Source organism: Sorex fumeus, unplaced genomic scaffold (assembly GCF_029834395.1).
Source record: "Sorex fumeus unplaced genomic scaffold, SorFum_2.1 ptg000034l, whole genome shotgun sequence".
NCBI classification, from domain to species: domain Eukaryota; kingdom Metazoa; phylum Chordata; class Mammalia; order Eulipotyphla; family Soricidae; genus Sorex; species Sorex fumeus.
In genome coordinates, this window is record NW_026606091.1 from 47,064,889 (window position 1) to 47,080,199 (window position 15,311).

Consider the following 15,311-nt stretch of genomic DNA (forward strand, 5'->3'; position numbering starts at 1 on the left):
GACAGGACAGGACAGGAGGTAAGCTGCTTGTTTGCTCTGCACACAGCTGACTACAGTTTGATCCCCTGGCACCAACTAGGGTATCCCAAGCACCACCAGGGGTGATCCCTGACCACAGAGCCAGGAGTTAGCCCTGGGTACAATGACTGGGTAGGTATGATCAAAAAACAAAAACAAACAAAAAACCCAAGCAAACTTAAAGATCCCTCCCAAATTCAACGGTACACTAGTCTGTCAAAGGGGGAATGCAGCATGACACTTTCTAGATGATTCTTGGCCACACAGGGTGGGCCTCAGGACTGGTTGTTCAGAAGCTACTATGGGTACATCTAGCTCTGCCCAGAAATCCAGTAGTACCAAGAAACCCACGCTCACATTATCTTTTTATTAAACTGAATTCATAATTAAAAACCTACCCACAAAGAAAATGCACCCACAGATAATAATGAATTCAATGAAACTCTTAAGGAAAGAATAATACCAGTTTTACACAAATTTGTTTAAAAGAGAAGGAGACACTTCCCAACTTGTGTCAGTTTTATTCATCTGAGAAGTTGCCTTTCAAGGAATATGTAACTTTTTTCCTAGGTTACTTATTATTTCCTCTGCTTTGCTGAGGTTTAATGAAAGTGGAAACAAATTATCTTTGGGACGCAGGTAAAGTTCAATCTGAGGGAAACTTAGAGCTTTAAATAATTACAATGGGGCTAGAGTGATATAGCACAGCGGGCAGGGCGTCTGCCTTGCACGCAGCCCACCTGGGTTTGATTCCCAGCATCCCATATTATCCCCTGAGCACTGCCAGGAGTAATTCTTGAGTGCAGAAACAGGAGTAACCCCTGTTCATCGCTGGATGTGACCCAAAAAGCAAAAATAAATCAATAATTACACTGAAAAATACCTCAAATAGAATGACCTGAATGTTGGTTAGAATTTGTAATAACTCAGACATCACTAGACAATAACACAGAATTAACTGGTAAACTCTATTACACAACAGTTTTTCTTCTGGCATGGCAAGAAAAACCTCTAAGATAGTTTTGAAGGATCTCTATCGTCAAACATTAAAGCCCACGTGTTACTACCTACCCTGAAATGTGGGCTGCCCATAGCAATTTACTTCTAAGAACAAAATACAGAAGCATACTTTTCTCAGAAGTTATTTTGAAATCAAAAACGACAATGAATGCATGAAAGAGTTAACATTATCTGTCCTCTACACACTCACATTAACAAGTAATAGTTAAACAGAATGGTAACAATATTCTATTAAAAAAAAGTGGTGTCTCAAAAACTTTATGGGATGTACTTTTAAAAGGAACTCATACTGGGTTGAAGAGATAGTACAGTGGCGACTGGACACCTCCCTTGCACATGCTTGACCTAGATTCGATCCCCAGCACCCAAGATGGTCCCCAGAATTGATCCCTGAGCACAGAACCAAGAATAATTCCTAAGCCGCATCAGGTGTGGCCCAAAAAACAATAAAGGAACCAATAGTTCATATGAAACAATATTTTTTCTGAAGACTTAAATGAATTTTAAGTGCCTATTGCAACATCAAAGTTTAATGAAGAGGAAATAAATAGAATTATATGTAATAAAATGTTTAATTAAAATCAGAAGGCAAAAAATGAGAGGAAGAAAATAAAAACAAAGGACAATGAATGGTAAACTCATGAACAAACAAACTTTAATTCAACCAAATTATCTCCTGACATGTGAACATATATACACCACTTTGTCAAAAGGGGATTAAAAAAAGACCTGTGTATAGTCTATAAAATCCATTTTTAAAAAAATAGGCAGGCTGGAGTGATAGTATAGCAGGAAGGGTGCTTGCCCTGTGCATGGCTGACCTGGGTTCAATCCCCAGCTGCACAAAAGGACCCTGAGTCCCACCAGGAATGATCCCTAAGTGCAGAGCCAAAAGTAACCCCTGTTTATGGCTAGGTGTGGCCCAAAAATCAAGGAGGGAAAAAAGGGTAACCAGTAAAGCAGCAATGACAAGGTATGCACAACTACCAGATAATAGGTCAAGGCAAACTCAAGTGGTAGACACTAAATACACTAATTACATACGTTGGAACAGTTAAAAGTAAAAACTAGCAATGCAGAGTACTGACAGGGATGTGGAGCCAGAGTATGAAGTGGCCTAGCATTTTACAAAGCAGTCCAACAGTTTATTACAAAGTTAAACGTATACTTAACCAAATCCTACTCCTAGACCTGAAGTAAACTGGAATATACATCTACCCCAAATCACAGCAGAAGTTTGTAGCAGTATTATTCATAATAGTCCATTCTGGAAAGAACTCAAAGGTCCATCAATAGGAGAAAGGATTCTTAAATACTGGAGTGCAGCAATCTCGCTGAATGCTTTCGGGGGGGAAAAATTACTGATACATGCACACAACATGAATGAAGTTAAAATAATTTTACTGTACAAGGGAAGTTATATTGTTAGGCACCAAGTAGCATTAAAAATTAAAAATAGGTGGCCAGGGGCTGGAGCAGTAGTACAGCAGGTGGGTGTTTGCCCTAGACAGTGCAGCCTGGGTTGGATTCTCAGCATCCCATATGGTCCCTGAGCACCACCAGGAGTAACTCCTGAGAGTAGAGCCAGGAGTAACCCCTGAACACTGCCAGGTGTGGCCCCAAAACAAAACAAAAAAGGAAGCCAATGGGACTCCCGTGATAATTCAGTGGGTAGATGTGTAGGGTGTTTGCTTTGCACATGGCAAACCTGGTTTCAAGTCCTGGCCACCCCTAGGGTCCCCTAAGCACCTCCAGAAATGATGCCTGAGCGGAGAGCCAGGAGTAAGTTCTGAGTAGAGTAGGGTGTGGCCCCAAAACAAAAAATATTTTTTAAAGTTGTCAAGGGATTGGATTTGGGCAGGATGTACACAAGGAAAGCACCTTACCACTATACCGGCCTCTCCAGCCCCACAAAATTAATCCATTCACGGTGACAGAATCAGAACTAGGTCCTCTACCTTCTAAAATAAGATCAACTGATCTGATTGTTAAGTAGGAAACAAAGGCAGATACATAGTCAAATTTTATGACATTGTGCCCTTGAGATCTGACAGTTTCCTCTAAGTAAATCACAGTTGTTTAAAAGAAAAAGGATTTACAATAAAGACCTTTAATCTTTACACTCAGAGCAGTCATCAAACTTTTAAAAGGCCAAAGTAAGTATTCTACACTTTCTGGTCATATGATCTATTACAACTACCCAATTCTTTTACTGTATTATTATGACGGTATGAAGGAAAGATGAAAACAGTGAGCATGGCTATGTTCCAATAAAAGTATTTACAAAACCAGGTAGCAAGCTGGATTTGGTTCACAAACTAAAGTTTGCTAAGCCCTAATTGAACAAATAGAAAAAATGATCTTCAAAAGTAACTAACATAGTAAACTGTTCCTTCTCTATAAAGACAAGCGCAATTATTAGAAGACATTTACAATACTCAAAAATTTCAATTTTTCTTATACTTATCTAATCATTTATAATAGGAAAACAACCCAGAAAAAAAATTTTACTGTAAATCATTGAAAAGTCAACTTGCTTCAATCACTGATATATTTTAAATACAAACAGAAATATAAGACACACTAGCATTGATCATAAACCAGGGAATAATTAAGATTAATTTTAATTAATTAAATAATAAATTAATAATTAAATAATTAAGCTGGGGAATGGGGCAAGACAGTATGGTAGGAAGGTACTTAACCTGCAAATGGCCGCCCTTCAGAGTGTGCAGTGAATTTTCTGAATAGAAGCAATGCATTCCCATTTTAAAAAATAGGCAAGCTACGCTTTTTTGTTTTTTCATGAACTGGAGCTCATGGAAAAAAGGGGCCCAACCGCAGTTACGGAGCTTGCCTTGCAGGTTGTTGACCATAGTTTGAGCCCAGGAAATACACATGGTTCTGAATGTTGCCGGGCGTGATTCCTGAGCACAAGGCCGGGAGTAAGCCCCGTCCACCACCAAGTATGACCCTAAATCTCCTTCCAGTGAGTGTGTGTTTACATATACATTACATATTTACCTAAATATGCTGGACATTTAAAATACACTTAAATATAAAAAAATACACACACTAACAATATGACCCACGATAATGACGCTTTTATTCTACCTGGTGATTTAAAGTTCTTGAATCATGGCCAGTACTCCTCATAATCATCTGGCTGATTCTTCATTTACATTAAAAATTAAGGATAGCAAATATACTTTCCACTGTTTATCAAAATACATTTCAAATGTGAGAAGGGATAAGGAAATAAATACCTCATGAGAAGTTCCAGAAACTAATTTCTTCTAATTTAGGTAAGGTTCAAAAACTGATCATCCTTTATCCAGAGTGTACAACTAGGTATGAGTTATCTCATAAGCAATGTGACTCTAAATTGCCTGAAAACGTTTGCTTGTCTTCATGATGGAGCAATGTCATGGACACTTGGATGGTGGTTGGATGTAGTAGCTCTGTTCATCAATACCATAAATTTGAACACTATTGCAACCATATTATACAAACTATGATAAAAACAGTTTTTAGTAACAGAAAATGCCAATCTAAAAAAATAAATTTAATCCTCTCACCACAGAGTACATACCTAGTTGAAAAAAATACTAGCAAAATTAGAAGACTCAGGTTCCAATTTAAGTTTGCAACCTGTGTGGCAATTTGTTATTTGTTAATCAAGCATCTTTGACGGCTTATTAAGTACTTGATAAAGGAAACACAGAAGTGAAGGAAAATACCAAAAATCCCTGCTGTCATTCTAGCTAATCATTTAATCTCTATAAACAATTGTTTTCTTTCTCTAGTATGTTTCAAATTTAGAATATTTTCAATTCTTATTTCTCCAAAATCTAAGAGAAAAGCTTTGTTTGCAAAGGTTAGACTATTAATTTACACAAACTTACATCCCAGTCAACTCTTTTTAAAAAGTCCACATTACTTTCCTGAACTCAGGAGATTATGGTACATAATCTGAAATCCACTCTTGCCACTGGCTAATCTGTTTTAACACCATACCCAGAGAACAAACACAGAAAGATAAAAACTGCTACTCTAGAGATATTTAAATTTTAGTTTGTATAATCTAGAAAAATAAGACATAACTAAACTCTTTCAGGTTGGAATAAAAAAAAGTATAACAATCCTAAATTTCCCCCTTTTGGGGGGAGGGGAACGGGGGTTGGGTTGGGAGGGAGGGTTTGAGCCACACCCAGTGACGCTCAGTGGTTATTTCTGGCAAGGCTCAGAGGACCATATGTAATGCCTGGGATGGGACCCAGGCTGGCCACACGCAAGGCAAACAACCTACTCCCTGTACTATCTCTCTAGCCCTTAAAATTTCCTTTCTAATGAATAATTTTACAGATATTTACGATATTTGCCTATAAAATATAGATCTAGTTAGTGAGTTAATCAACTTATTTTTCTGCAGAATAGGACCTGATCTTCATTATCTTAATAATAGCTGCTGCCTAAGAAATGGTAGGAAATTTCAAATCAGATATTCAAATTGATTCCTATACCTAATACTTGCATTTTTCTTTGTTATTATATTACACACACACACACACACACACACACACACACACACTGCACAACGCAGGTTAGTTCTTCAAGCAAAATTCCCTAAGTCCAAAATGGTAAATTTTTAAAATGTCACATACATTTATTTTCCCCAGATAAGCTCTAGAATCATAAATTACACTTCTGATAAAGGAACATTCATTGATATTCCTTCGGAGGCACTCACAGAGACACCAAGAGAAACATTAGATATGGTTGAGCCTGCATATCTAGTTTCTAAGGTTCGTGTCTTTTTTTTAGTTATCTAAAACTAATTAAATAATTTATCAAAAGAGGCTTCACCATTTACAATGTTCAAAGTTTGCCAATGCAAGCTAATTTCACTCCATTTCAAGAACAAAACAAAAACTAGAATAAGCGATAGTTTCCAGTTGTTTTAATTTTGGATATCCTTATGCTTGTCTCACATGTTGTATATGCTTAGTACTTTTAAGGCATTTTAAGAATATGAATACCATCACCAACTCCCAAAAACAAATTGCAAAAGTGTTGAAAATTGTTGTTAAGAAGAGTGGTGGGCTGAAAGTTATAAAACTAGTTTACATAAAAACACACAAGCATGAATTTTTAACTTTTTACTATTTTCTACAGTATCTGTACTCGAGAACTACATTTTCTTTTTTCCCCCCCAAGTATGTAACGTTCCTTTTTTTTTTTAATTTTTATTAGTGAAACACTCTGAGGTACAGTTGTAGACTTACAAATTCTTGAGCTTGGGTTTCAGTTATACAATGATGGAGTACCCATCCCTCCACCAGTGCCCATTCTCCACCACCACTAATCCCAGTATCCCTCCCACCCCCATCCCCCATCCCCCTTTGCCTCTGTGGCAGGGAACTCCCTTTGGAGAACTACATTTTCAAAGTGGCTTCTAGAACTACATTCTCAGCTCTATCAAAGAGCAAATTCCTAGAGCAAACCCATATAAAATTTAAACGCTTGTGACTTGAATCTTCATTTTTTATCTTGATATTTATTTGAGATTCTAAAAAAACGAAAAGACTAATTCAAATGACTGAAAAACTCAAATGACTAATAACAGAAAAACCATTACCATAAAATATTAATTATTCCACTTTTCTGCCATTCACCTTTCAGATACAACCCTCATGTCTAAAAATTAGGTATAAGGGGTGAGGGTTTAAAATTGAAGTGTATGTAGGTTTAAACTTAGGTGTATCTAAAACCAAACTTTCTGAACCTAATTTTTCATTTCTAAAATGAGATATTAATACCTACCTTGAAGAACTGTTATAATGATAAGTGGAAATACACATAAAACAGTTAGCAAAAAGAAACTTTAGCTGGTAGCATTAATTTAATAGTTACAAACACATCTGAAAGAAGATATAAGAAATGACATGATCAGAACACAGATCAGACTGGGTTATATTTAAATACTAAAACAAAACAAAATGCCGATAGTTCAAGTAAAAATTTTGGGCTTCTAATTTTTTCTTCACATTTTAGATGCAGAGGATAAAAGGACAGTCCCTCTCTATAAATATGCAAAATCCAAAATTAGCTACAGGTCCACTAATTTTGAATATGAATAAAATAAAAACAAAACCATATTATCACACAACAAAACATAATTTTATAGCAGGTGAGACGACTTCACCATTGGAGACGCCAAAACTAAGATTTTAAAATGTTTATGAAAGGATAGTAAAAGATTCCTACCTTCAAACCGACTGCTATAAGATCTGTAACAACACTGTATGGAGAAAGTAAAAAGAGAAAATGGAAAACAAAGTTAGAGAACAAGTTTTAAAACGACAGATAAGATCAAAGAGAAAAGAAAAAGCTTTATGTTAAATAATAAAAATAAGAATGTGATGAGTTGTGAAATGTTAATGAAAAAGAAAAGTGATAGGACAGTCTAGCAACAGCAAAGTGGTCAAAACAAAACTTTAATAGCAATGTAGGAAATAAATCAATTGCTTTTAGTATTTAGCAACGTGTAGCTGTGCCTCAATAAATGTTTATTTATTCCTAAACAATCCAAGCCCAAACTTTTAAATGAAACTAGTGAGACCTTAAGGAAAAAAGAGGGTACTTAAAATTTTCATCTACTACCCAAAAGGATCTAGTCTCTCACAACTAAAATATACCAAATTTCAAGATACCGAAAGTTTCTGATTTGCTTTACTGAAAAATTCTACATCAAAACTGTGGTTAAGCAAGATTATCTTTGTAAGAAATTAGCACATACACAGCTGCACAAACGCAATGGAGATCTAAGGAGGAACTAGAATGATACATTGACGGGGGTTTGTTAAAGATCCAGAAAAAAAAAAAAAGGACCTTTTTGACTGTGGGATATACAGAAATTTAATAAGCTTCCTGAAAACAAAAAGTTCAAAACCACGTAACTTAAGGCCAAGTTGTAAAACCGTCAAAGCTCAGCTGAACAAAAATCTGTCTCTTCTGACTCAGAATATGACTGTCTTCAATTGTTTGCCTCTGTATCTCCTAAAACAAAGTTACAACTAAACTGTATACATTGTTAAGAACCTAGTGTCCTGGGCTGGGAAAGATAGCTCAACGGGCTGAGCGGAGGGAAGGTCAAGGTTACATCTCAGAGGGCACTGCGTGAGTCCCATAGTACTCATGGGTCCAGGCCACCCCCTGCACAGACCCTGTGTGCCGCAAATTCCCCTAATAAAACAAAATAACCTTTATCATTTAATATGCAAATTTAAGACAGCACCATGATGCAAAAGCGTCTGGAGTAATTATGAATGCAGATTAGAGATGGGATTTAAAATTAATTTATTTCCTGAAATTTACAGGTAATAACCCCTTATTGTGTGCATGAAAATAAATCAAAATACTATGGTATTGGTTATGATGCAGAGTGAATCAAAGCCCTACTTGAAGCTCATATTGAAAACAATAAACTGATTCTTTAATACGTTTATTATATTATTGGCGTGATAATAATATCTGGGAGTCCCCTTTACAAACTGGAAATGTATAGATACCAACAGTGCACCCCCCCCCAAGAAGATTCCAGTGTCATTTACAACTGAACCCAGATCTCCATTCCTCCCACCTTCCTCCCCCTGATAATCATCGTATTTTTCTCCAAATCTCAAAGTTACTTTTGTCGTATGCTGTGAGCTCCCTTTACTTTTAATAATCTATTCGCTTTAAAACCACAGGTTGAAGAGAGGGTTAAAGGTTGAAGAGAGGCTTAACTTGTTAAACACTTTGCAAAAGAGTTAAGTCTGCACTTCAGTTGTCCAGGAGTTCACAACCAAGACAGCTAACCCGAAGACCCAAAAGACTATTACCACTCCTCAAAAAAAGCAGCTCAGGCATAATTGACTCCTTGGAATGCAACACGAATTTTACCGCCTTCCTGAGCCTTCCTGAATCGAAACACTGGCAGAGTTACACCAATTATTAAAACAACGAAATTTTGCAACACACACAGGTAAGGGTTCAACTGAATGAGGACCTGTGAAATAAGTTTTCAACAATGCTGACAGAGAAGCTTCAATTACACAAATTTTTAAAAAGATATATATTGCTTCTTCGATCAAATGCCGAGCTTTTCATCCCAGCCAGAAATCTAAAACTGTATTCTAACGTCGGTGAGTTCACCCAATACACCACAGATTTTTCACAGGGTGGAAGCAGGCGGACTGCGGGACGGGCTCCACCGCCTTTCCAGACTCCATGGCGAGGCAAGAGTCATTACATGGCAACATGTGCACGGCTTTCTCGGGGAAGCCAGCTCCTCAACGTTCTTGCGACCAACAAGTGGACGGAAACCTTGCCCTCGAGAGCGTGCAAACAGGAAAGAGAAAAGAGAGAAAAGAAAAGGAAAGGAAAGGAAAGAAAAGCAAAGAAAAGCAAAGAAAAGAAAGGAAAAGAAAAGAAAAAAGAAAAGGAAAGGAAAAGAAAGGAAAGGAAAGGAAAGCCCCTCGATGTACACTGCAAAACAGATAAATGGATTTGCAGATTGCAACTCAGCGGGACGTTTAAAAAATTTTTTTTTCTGGAAGCACCCATCTACCTCGACCTTTTAATTCAATTCATCCTCCCACCCCCAACCCGGTTCTCGTTCTCTTCGTCATTCAAAAAACCAGTCACAGGACCCGTTTCCTCTAATCCCTGGTCCACCCCACCACCACCACCACCCCGCTCCCCCGAGAAACACTGATCCAGGAAGGCTCTAAATCTTTTGGATTCTGGCCCCGGGAGCTCATTAACGTCCCCGAGCGCTCGAAAGCCCCGGGGGGGAGGCGACCCCCGTGTCCCCCTCCCCCCCCTTTTTTTTTTTTTTGCAGACGCGGCTAGCGAAAGGGTTCGGCAAGTTGCTCCGGGGCGTGGGGGCGGGGTGGGCGCCGCGGGGAGACGGCCCACGCCCACGGCCCCCCGAGGGCAGCCGCCCCGCACCCCGCGGGCGGCCCCGTCGGGGCGGCTCCCCCGCCGACCCCGCGCGCGAGCCGCGGGAGCCGCGCGCGCCGCCCGCCCGCCCGCCCGGACGTGTAGGGACCCGCGCGCCCCGCCGTCCGCCGGGGCCCCGCGCCAGCGCACGCCCCACCTCGCCGGTAAACAGCAAGTCCCCGGCGGGAGGACGCCCGCCCCGAGCGCCGCCTCCGCCTCCCCCGGCGCCGCGCACCATTTTCCGGGAGGAAGTGGCGGGAGGCCGGCGCCCCGCACGCCCGGCCGAGGGCGGACCCCGCGCTCCCGCGCCCCGGCGCTCCCGGCGCGCCCCCGGCTCCGCTCGGCCCCCGGGGGCCGCGCAGGGTGCGGAGGGGCGTGCGGGCGAGGGGGAAATTCCAAAGAGGGACGGGGAAAGGGGGAAGCGCCGCGGACCCCCACGAGCACGCCCCCGCGCGCCCCCGCGGCCGGGGCTCCCCTTGGAGGCGCCCGGAAGCCCCGCCGTCGGGCCCGCTCCCGGCCCGGCCCGGCGTCGCCGCGGCGCCCCCGGAGGGCAGGGCGGGCGGGCGGCGGGCTCCCGCGGGCGCTTACCCATCCATGGCCCAGACGGAGCAGCCCCCGGGCGGCGGGGAGGACGCGCGGGCTGGCCGCGACGCACCGGGCGGCGGCGGCGGCGGCGGCAGGCGGCTCCGAGCCCGGCCGGTCGGCGCTGGAAGGCGAGTGGGAAGCAGGGGCGGGACCAGGGACGCTCCCGCCAGCGCCGCGCCCCCGCCCTCCCGGCCGCGAGCGCGTCCCCGCCTCGCCCGCGCCCGCCCCTCGCGCCGCCGCCGCCGCCCTCGCCCCGCCCGCGCGCCTCCGCCTCGGCTCCGGGGCGCCCTCTTCCTGCCGGGGGGAGGGGGCGGCGGCTCCGCCTCCCGGGCCCCGGGGTGCGCGCGCCCCCGCCCGCCCGCCCCGCGCGCCCCCCGCCCGCCCCGCGCGCCCCCCGCCCGCCCCGCGCCGCCCGGGCGTCCGCGGGAGCGCGCGCCTTGTGCTCCGCGCCTCTCCCCGCCCCACCCGCCGTCCCCTGGGCCCCGGCCGGCCTTCCGGGTCCTCCCTCGGCCGAAAGGTGGCCCGACCTGGACGCCGCCCTCGAGCCGCGGGGAAGAGGTGGGACCCGCGCCCCGAGAGTGAGTAGGAGTGTCCCGGGACGGCGCCGGCGGGGACCCGGCTGGGCGACGACGGTCGGGGCTTTCCCCGCCGGGCCCCGGGTGGGCACCGTTAAGGTGTCGCCGGGGTGAAGCTGGGCACGGCTCGGGGCGGAGGGTGGGGAGTGCGCGGGGGGCGGGGGGCGGGGGGGAGAGATCGCCCTCCCACCCCCCCACCCCCGACTCGAGAGAGCCAGGCGACCCCTTGACAGCGCGTCGTTGGCGGTGGCTTGTCCGCCGGACCTTCTGCGACGACTTTGGAGTGGCCGCGCTCCACGTGTCCCGGTTCTGTCCCGGCGCCCGAACAGGCGAGAATCCACGAGGGAGCGCGCGTGCCGGTGTTTCGGCTGAAAACTTTGGAGCTGCGTGATTTGCCCACTTTCCGCCGCTTCGAAAGATGCGTTCGCCGCCAAGGCAAACGCCTGCCACTAGGGCCTTTGCTCCCGTCCGAGCAAACACGCGAACCCGAGCAGAGATTTATAGATCTGTTTGCTCTGTAACCGGAGGGGCAGCTGCCCTGCTCCCCCCGCCCCCCATTCGTCTCCCGACGAGTTTTGCAATTAAGTGAGTTCCCAAACGTGAGCCAGGGGACTCTATACCTAATTCCGTTTTGGGTTTTTTTTTTTTCAAATCATAATCATATCGACTAAAAAAAATTTCTTTTTTACTTAGTTACAAAGTTATTCATGATTGGGCTTCAGGCATACAGTGTTCCAAGGCCCATCCTTTGATGTGTCCTCTCCCCTCCACCAGTCCGCCCATTCCCCGCCCCACCCCCCACTAGCCCGCCTCTCTGACTTTTTAAGGCACTTTCTAATTAACTTGTGGCACTTGTAGTTTACAGTACTGTTACTGGTAGGGTTTCATGACTCCACCTAATTCTTAACCTGAGTGGAAGGATCAGGCTGCCCCCTCTCAAGCACCTCATCTAAAAAGCAAGTAATGAGAATCACCATCCTCCTGTCCTTGCTTATTTCCTGTCTTTAAAGAATTGCCTGCTAGTAAATAGGCTTAAATGATCTATTCATCATTTGTTATTATTTTTTTCTGCTCTGTAACAGGTACTGCAGGGGCACCTAAGAATATCAGGGTCCAGCCTTCAGTGTGCTTCACTTTATTTTTTTAGGACTATAAAATTATTTTAAAATATCTCAGGTAACTCATTTTTACTGAGCCTTTTTTTTTTGTAGTTGAAGTAACGTTATTACAACAGTGTTAACCCAGTTTTTATATATAAAGTTATTGTACTTTTCACCATTTCCATTGGTGAAACCATTACCTCAGTTTTGCTTTCCAAAAGGACATATATATTTTCTTATTTTTTTGTTTTTGTTTTCGGGTCACACCCAGTGGTGTTCAGGGGTCATTCCTGGCCTGCATTCAGGAGTCACTTCTGGCAGTGCTCAGGGGACCATATGGGATGCTTGGAATTGAACCTGGGTCAGCTGTGTGCAAAGCATACACTGTACTATTGCTCCAGCCCCATATATTTCCTTTCTTTTTTGGGGGTATTGGGGGGATGGTGGAGCACACCTTGTAGTTTTCAGGGGCTGCTCTAGTCGTGCAGGACATGTGTTGCATGGATCCAAAACAGTTATCTGCATACAAGGCAAACACCGTTACATCTCTCTGCCCTTATATTTTTGTGGGTGACAGTCAAATATTAAGTATGTTGCTAAGTGGCCATTAATATGTCAGAAAGGTAACTCTCAATCTTGCTATTTGGGGGAACTGTCCTTAATTTTTAGGGGGTCACACCTGGCTGTGCTTGAGGCTTACTCCTAGCTCTGCACTCAGGGATCACTCCTGGTAGGGCTCAGGGAACCGTTTGGGGTGTCAGAGATTGAACTCAGGGCAGTATTTTGCAAGGCAAGCACCCTATCTGCTGTATTATTGCTCTGGCCCCTCCTTAACTATTACTAAGTAAAGGGCTCTGCAAGCACTGCTCAGGGAGCCCAGGAGCCACTCCCCTACATAGTCCCTTTGTGCCCACATGAGAATGTGGGACTGCCTTGTCCTTGCAGTAACTGTAGGTGCTGGGGGTCTTTAGGGCTACACCCAGAGTGGTGGGGGGCTGTGTGGCATCAAGGTGCGCACTCAGTCTTAGCATGTACAAGCCTTGGACTCCTCTGTACTGCGCTACCTCCCCTGCTCTATTCCCATTATTATTATTATTATTATTATTATTAATTTTGCTGTGCTGGGAATGAGCTGGAGCAATAGCACAGCGGTAGGGCGTTTGCCTTGCACGCAGCCAACATGGCCGACCCGAGTTCGATTCCTCCGCCCCGCTCGGAGAGCCCGGCAAGCTGCCGAGAGTATCTCGCCCGCATGGCAGAGCCTGGCAAGCTCCCCGTGACGTATTCGATATGCCAGACACAGTAACAACAAAGTCTCCAATGGAGACGTTACTGGGCCCGCTCGAGCAAATCGAGGAACAACGGGAGGACAGTGACAGTGACAGTGCTGGGAATGAACCCAGGCAGGGCCTCTTACATGAAGACACGTCCTATACCAGTGACTCACATTCCCAGCTTCTTTTTTTAAAAAAAAAAAATTTTAGCTACATGATTAATATAAAGATACAAGCTCATTTTTCAAAATTTAAATATCATCAAATATATTTTTTTTCTTTTTGGGTCGCACCCAGCAATGCACAGGGGTTACTCCTGGCTCATGCACTCAGGAATCACTCCTGGCGGTGCTCTTGGGACCACATGGGATGCTGGGAATCGAACCCGGCTCAGCCTCGTGCAAGGCAAACACCCTACCCGCTGTGCTGTCACTCCAGATCCACAGCAAATATTTTTTTTACATAAACTTTTTTTTTTCTTTTTGGTCACACCTGACACTGCACAGCTATTTTTCTTGGCTCTGCACTCAGAAATTACTTCTGGCGGTGCTCAGGGAGCTATATGGGATGCTGGGGATCGAACCTGAATCGGCTGCATGCAAGGCAAATGCCCTACCTGCTGTACTATTGCTTGGCTGCATGCATCAAATATTTTAAAGTTACAGCTATTTTTTCTTTGTGAACCATCTTCTGCCCCAAATTACTAAAGTTTTGTATCTAAGCCTTCTAAGCAAACCAAACTCTTGATTTGCTTTCTGTACCTAAGAATCCTGGGGACTTTTTTCAAGTCAGTCCTTTCATTTATCATTTAATATATTCTTACTTATTTAATCTTTTCCAAAATAGTGGAACTATACCTTGTTCTAATTACTGAGGCGCTGGACAGATAAGAGAGGGGTTAAGGCACTTACATTGCATGTAGCAATGACTTGATCTCCAGCACTACATATGGTTCTTCCAGACAGCACATACTGTTCCCGCAGGCACTACAAAGGGTAAGTTATTAACACTACAAGCTGTGACCCAGTTCCAGCCTCCCCCCAAAATAAAACTAATTACTCAATAGCTAGCAAAATTGCGAAGAACACCAACTATGTGGCAACATCTTGGCACACTGAAGCATAGATTCCTAGAAGTAGAATTGCAGAACAGGATATAAGCATTTTCAAATTTGATGATTATTTTTAAAAATGCTTGGTCCTTTATTAAAACAGAGGAAGAGAGTTGGTTTTCTCCAAGATATATAAATCCTCCATATAGGAATATAGTCACAACAGACAACAAAGGGAAACCTTTCCTTGTTCAAAAACCTTTTCATGGATGGCCAAGAGGGATAGTACAGGTAGAACGTTTGCCTTACATGCTTGGGTCCCCGGCACCACATATGGTCCCCAAGCCCTCCAGGAATGATCCCTGAGCACAGAGCCAGGAGTAAGCCCTGAGCACTGCCAGGGGTAGCCCCAAGACAAAATAACAATAAAAAAGTTTCTCATGTATTGAGTACCACAGATTTCTGAGTCCTTCTGATGGAATTTAACCTTCTAGAGCACTTTCATTTATTTTATTTTATTTTTATAAGGTTGTTCACAATAATTTATTACATTTAATATTCAAACACCACCATATTTCAGATGTTTCCATCTCAAACCCCAAACTCTGCCCCAAAGCAGAACCAAACAGGCGGGTCTTATTTTGTATTGCTTGTTATGAATAATTCACTGAAAATGATCCTAAAAGTTTTCTTAGAGGAAAGT

General features: G+C 43.8%; 1 protein-coding gene across 2 annotated transcripts in view; it reads right to left on the reverse strand.

The window, feature by feature from the left end:
- PTBP3 (polypyrimidine tract binding protein 3) overlaps positions 1-10,701 on the reverse strand; it is an 87,664-nt gene extending 76,963 nt beyond the window's left edge. Inside the window, exons 1-2 of one of the 2 annotated variants that reach the window (XM_056117317.1) lie at positions 10,612-10,664; positions 7,306-7,339 (exon numbers count right to left, since the gene is read on the reverse strand). In XM_056117317.1, the coding sequence (XP_055973292.1) occupies positions 7,306-7,339; positions 10,612-10,619 (42 nt within the window). In that variant the 5' untranslated portion in view covers positions 10,620-10,664. Of the gene's footprint in view, positions 1-7,305; positions 7,340-10,611 lie in introns of both variants that reach the window. The other variant, XM_056117318.1, reaches the window with a different exon arrangement.
- Between the last annotated feature and the right edge of the window lie 4,610 nt (positions 10,702-15,311).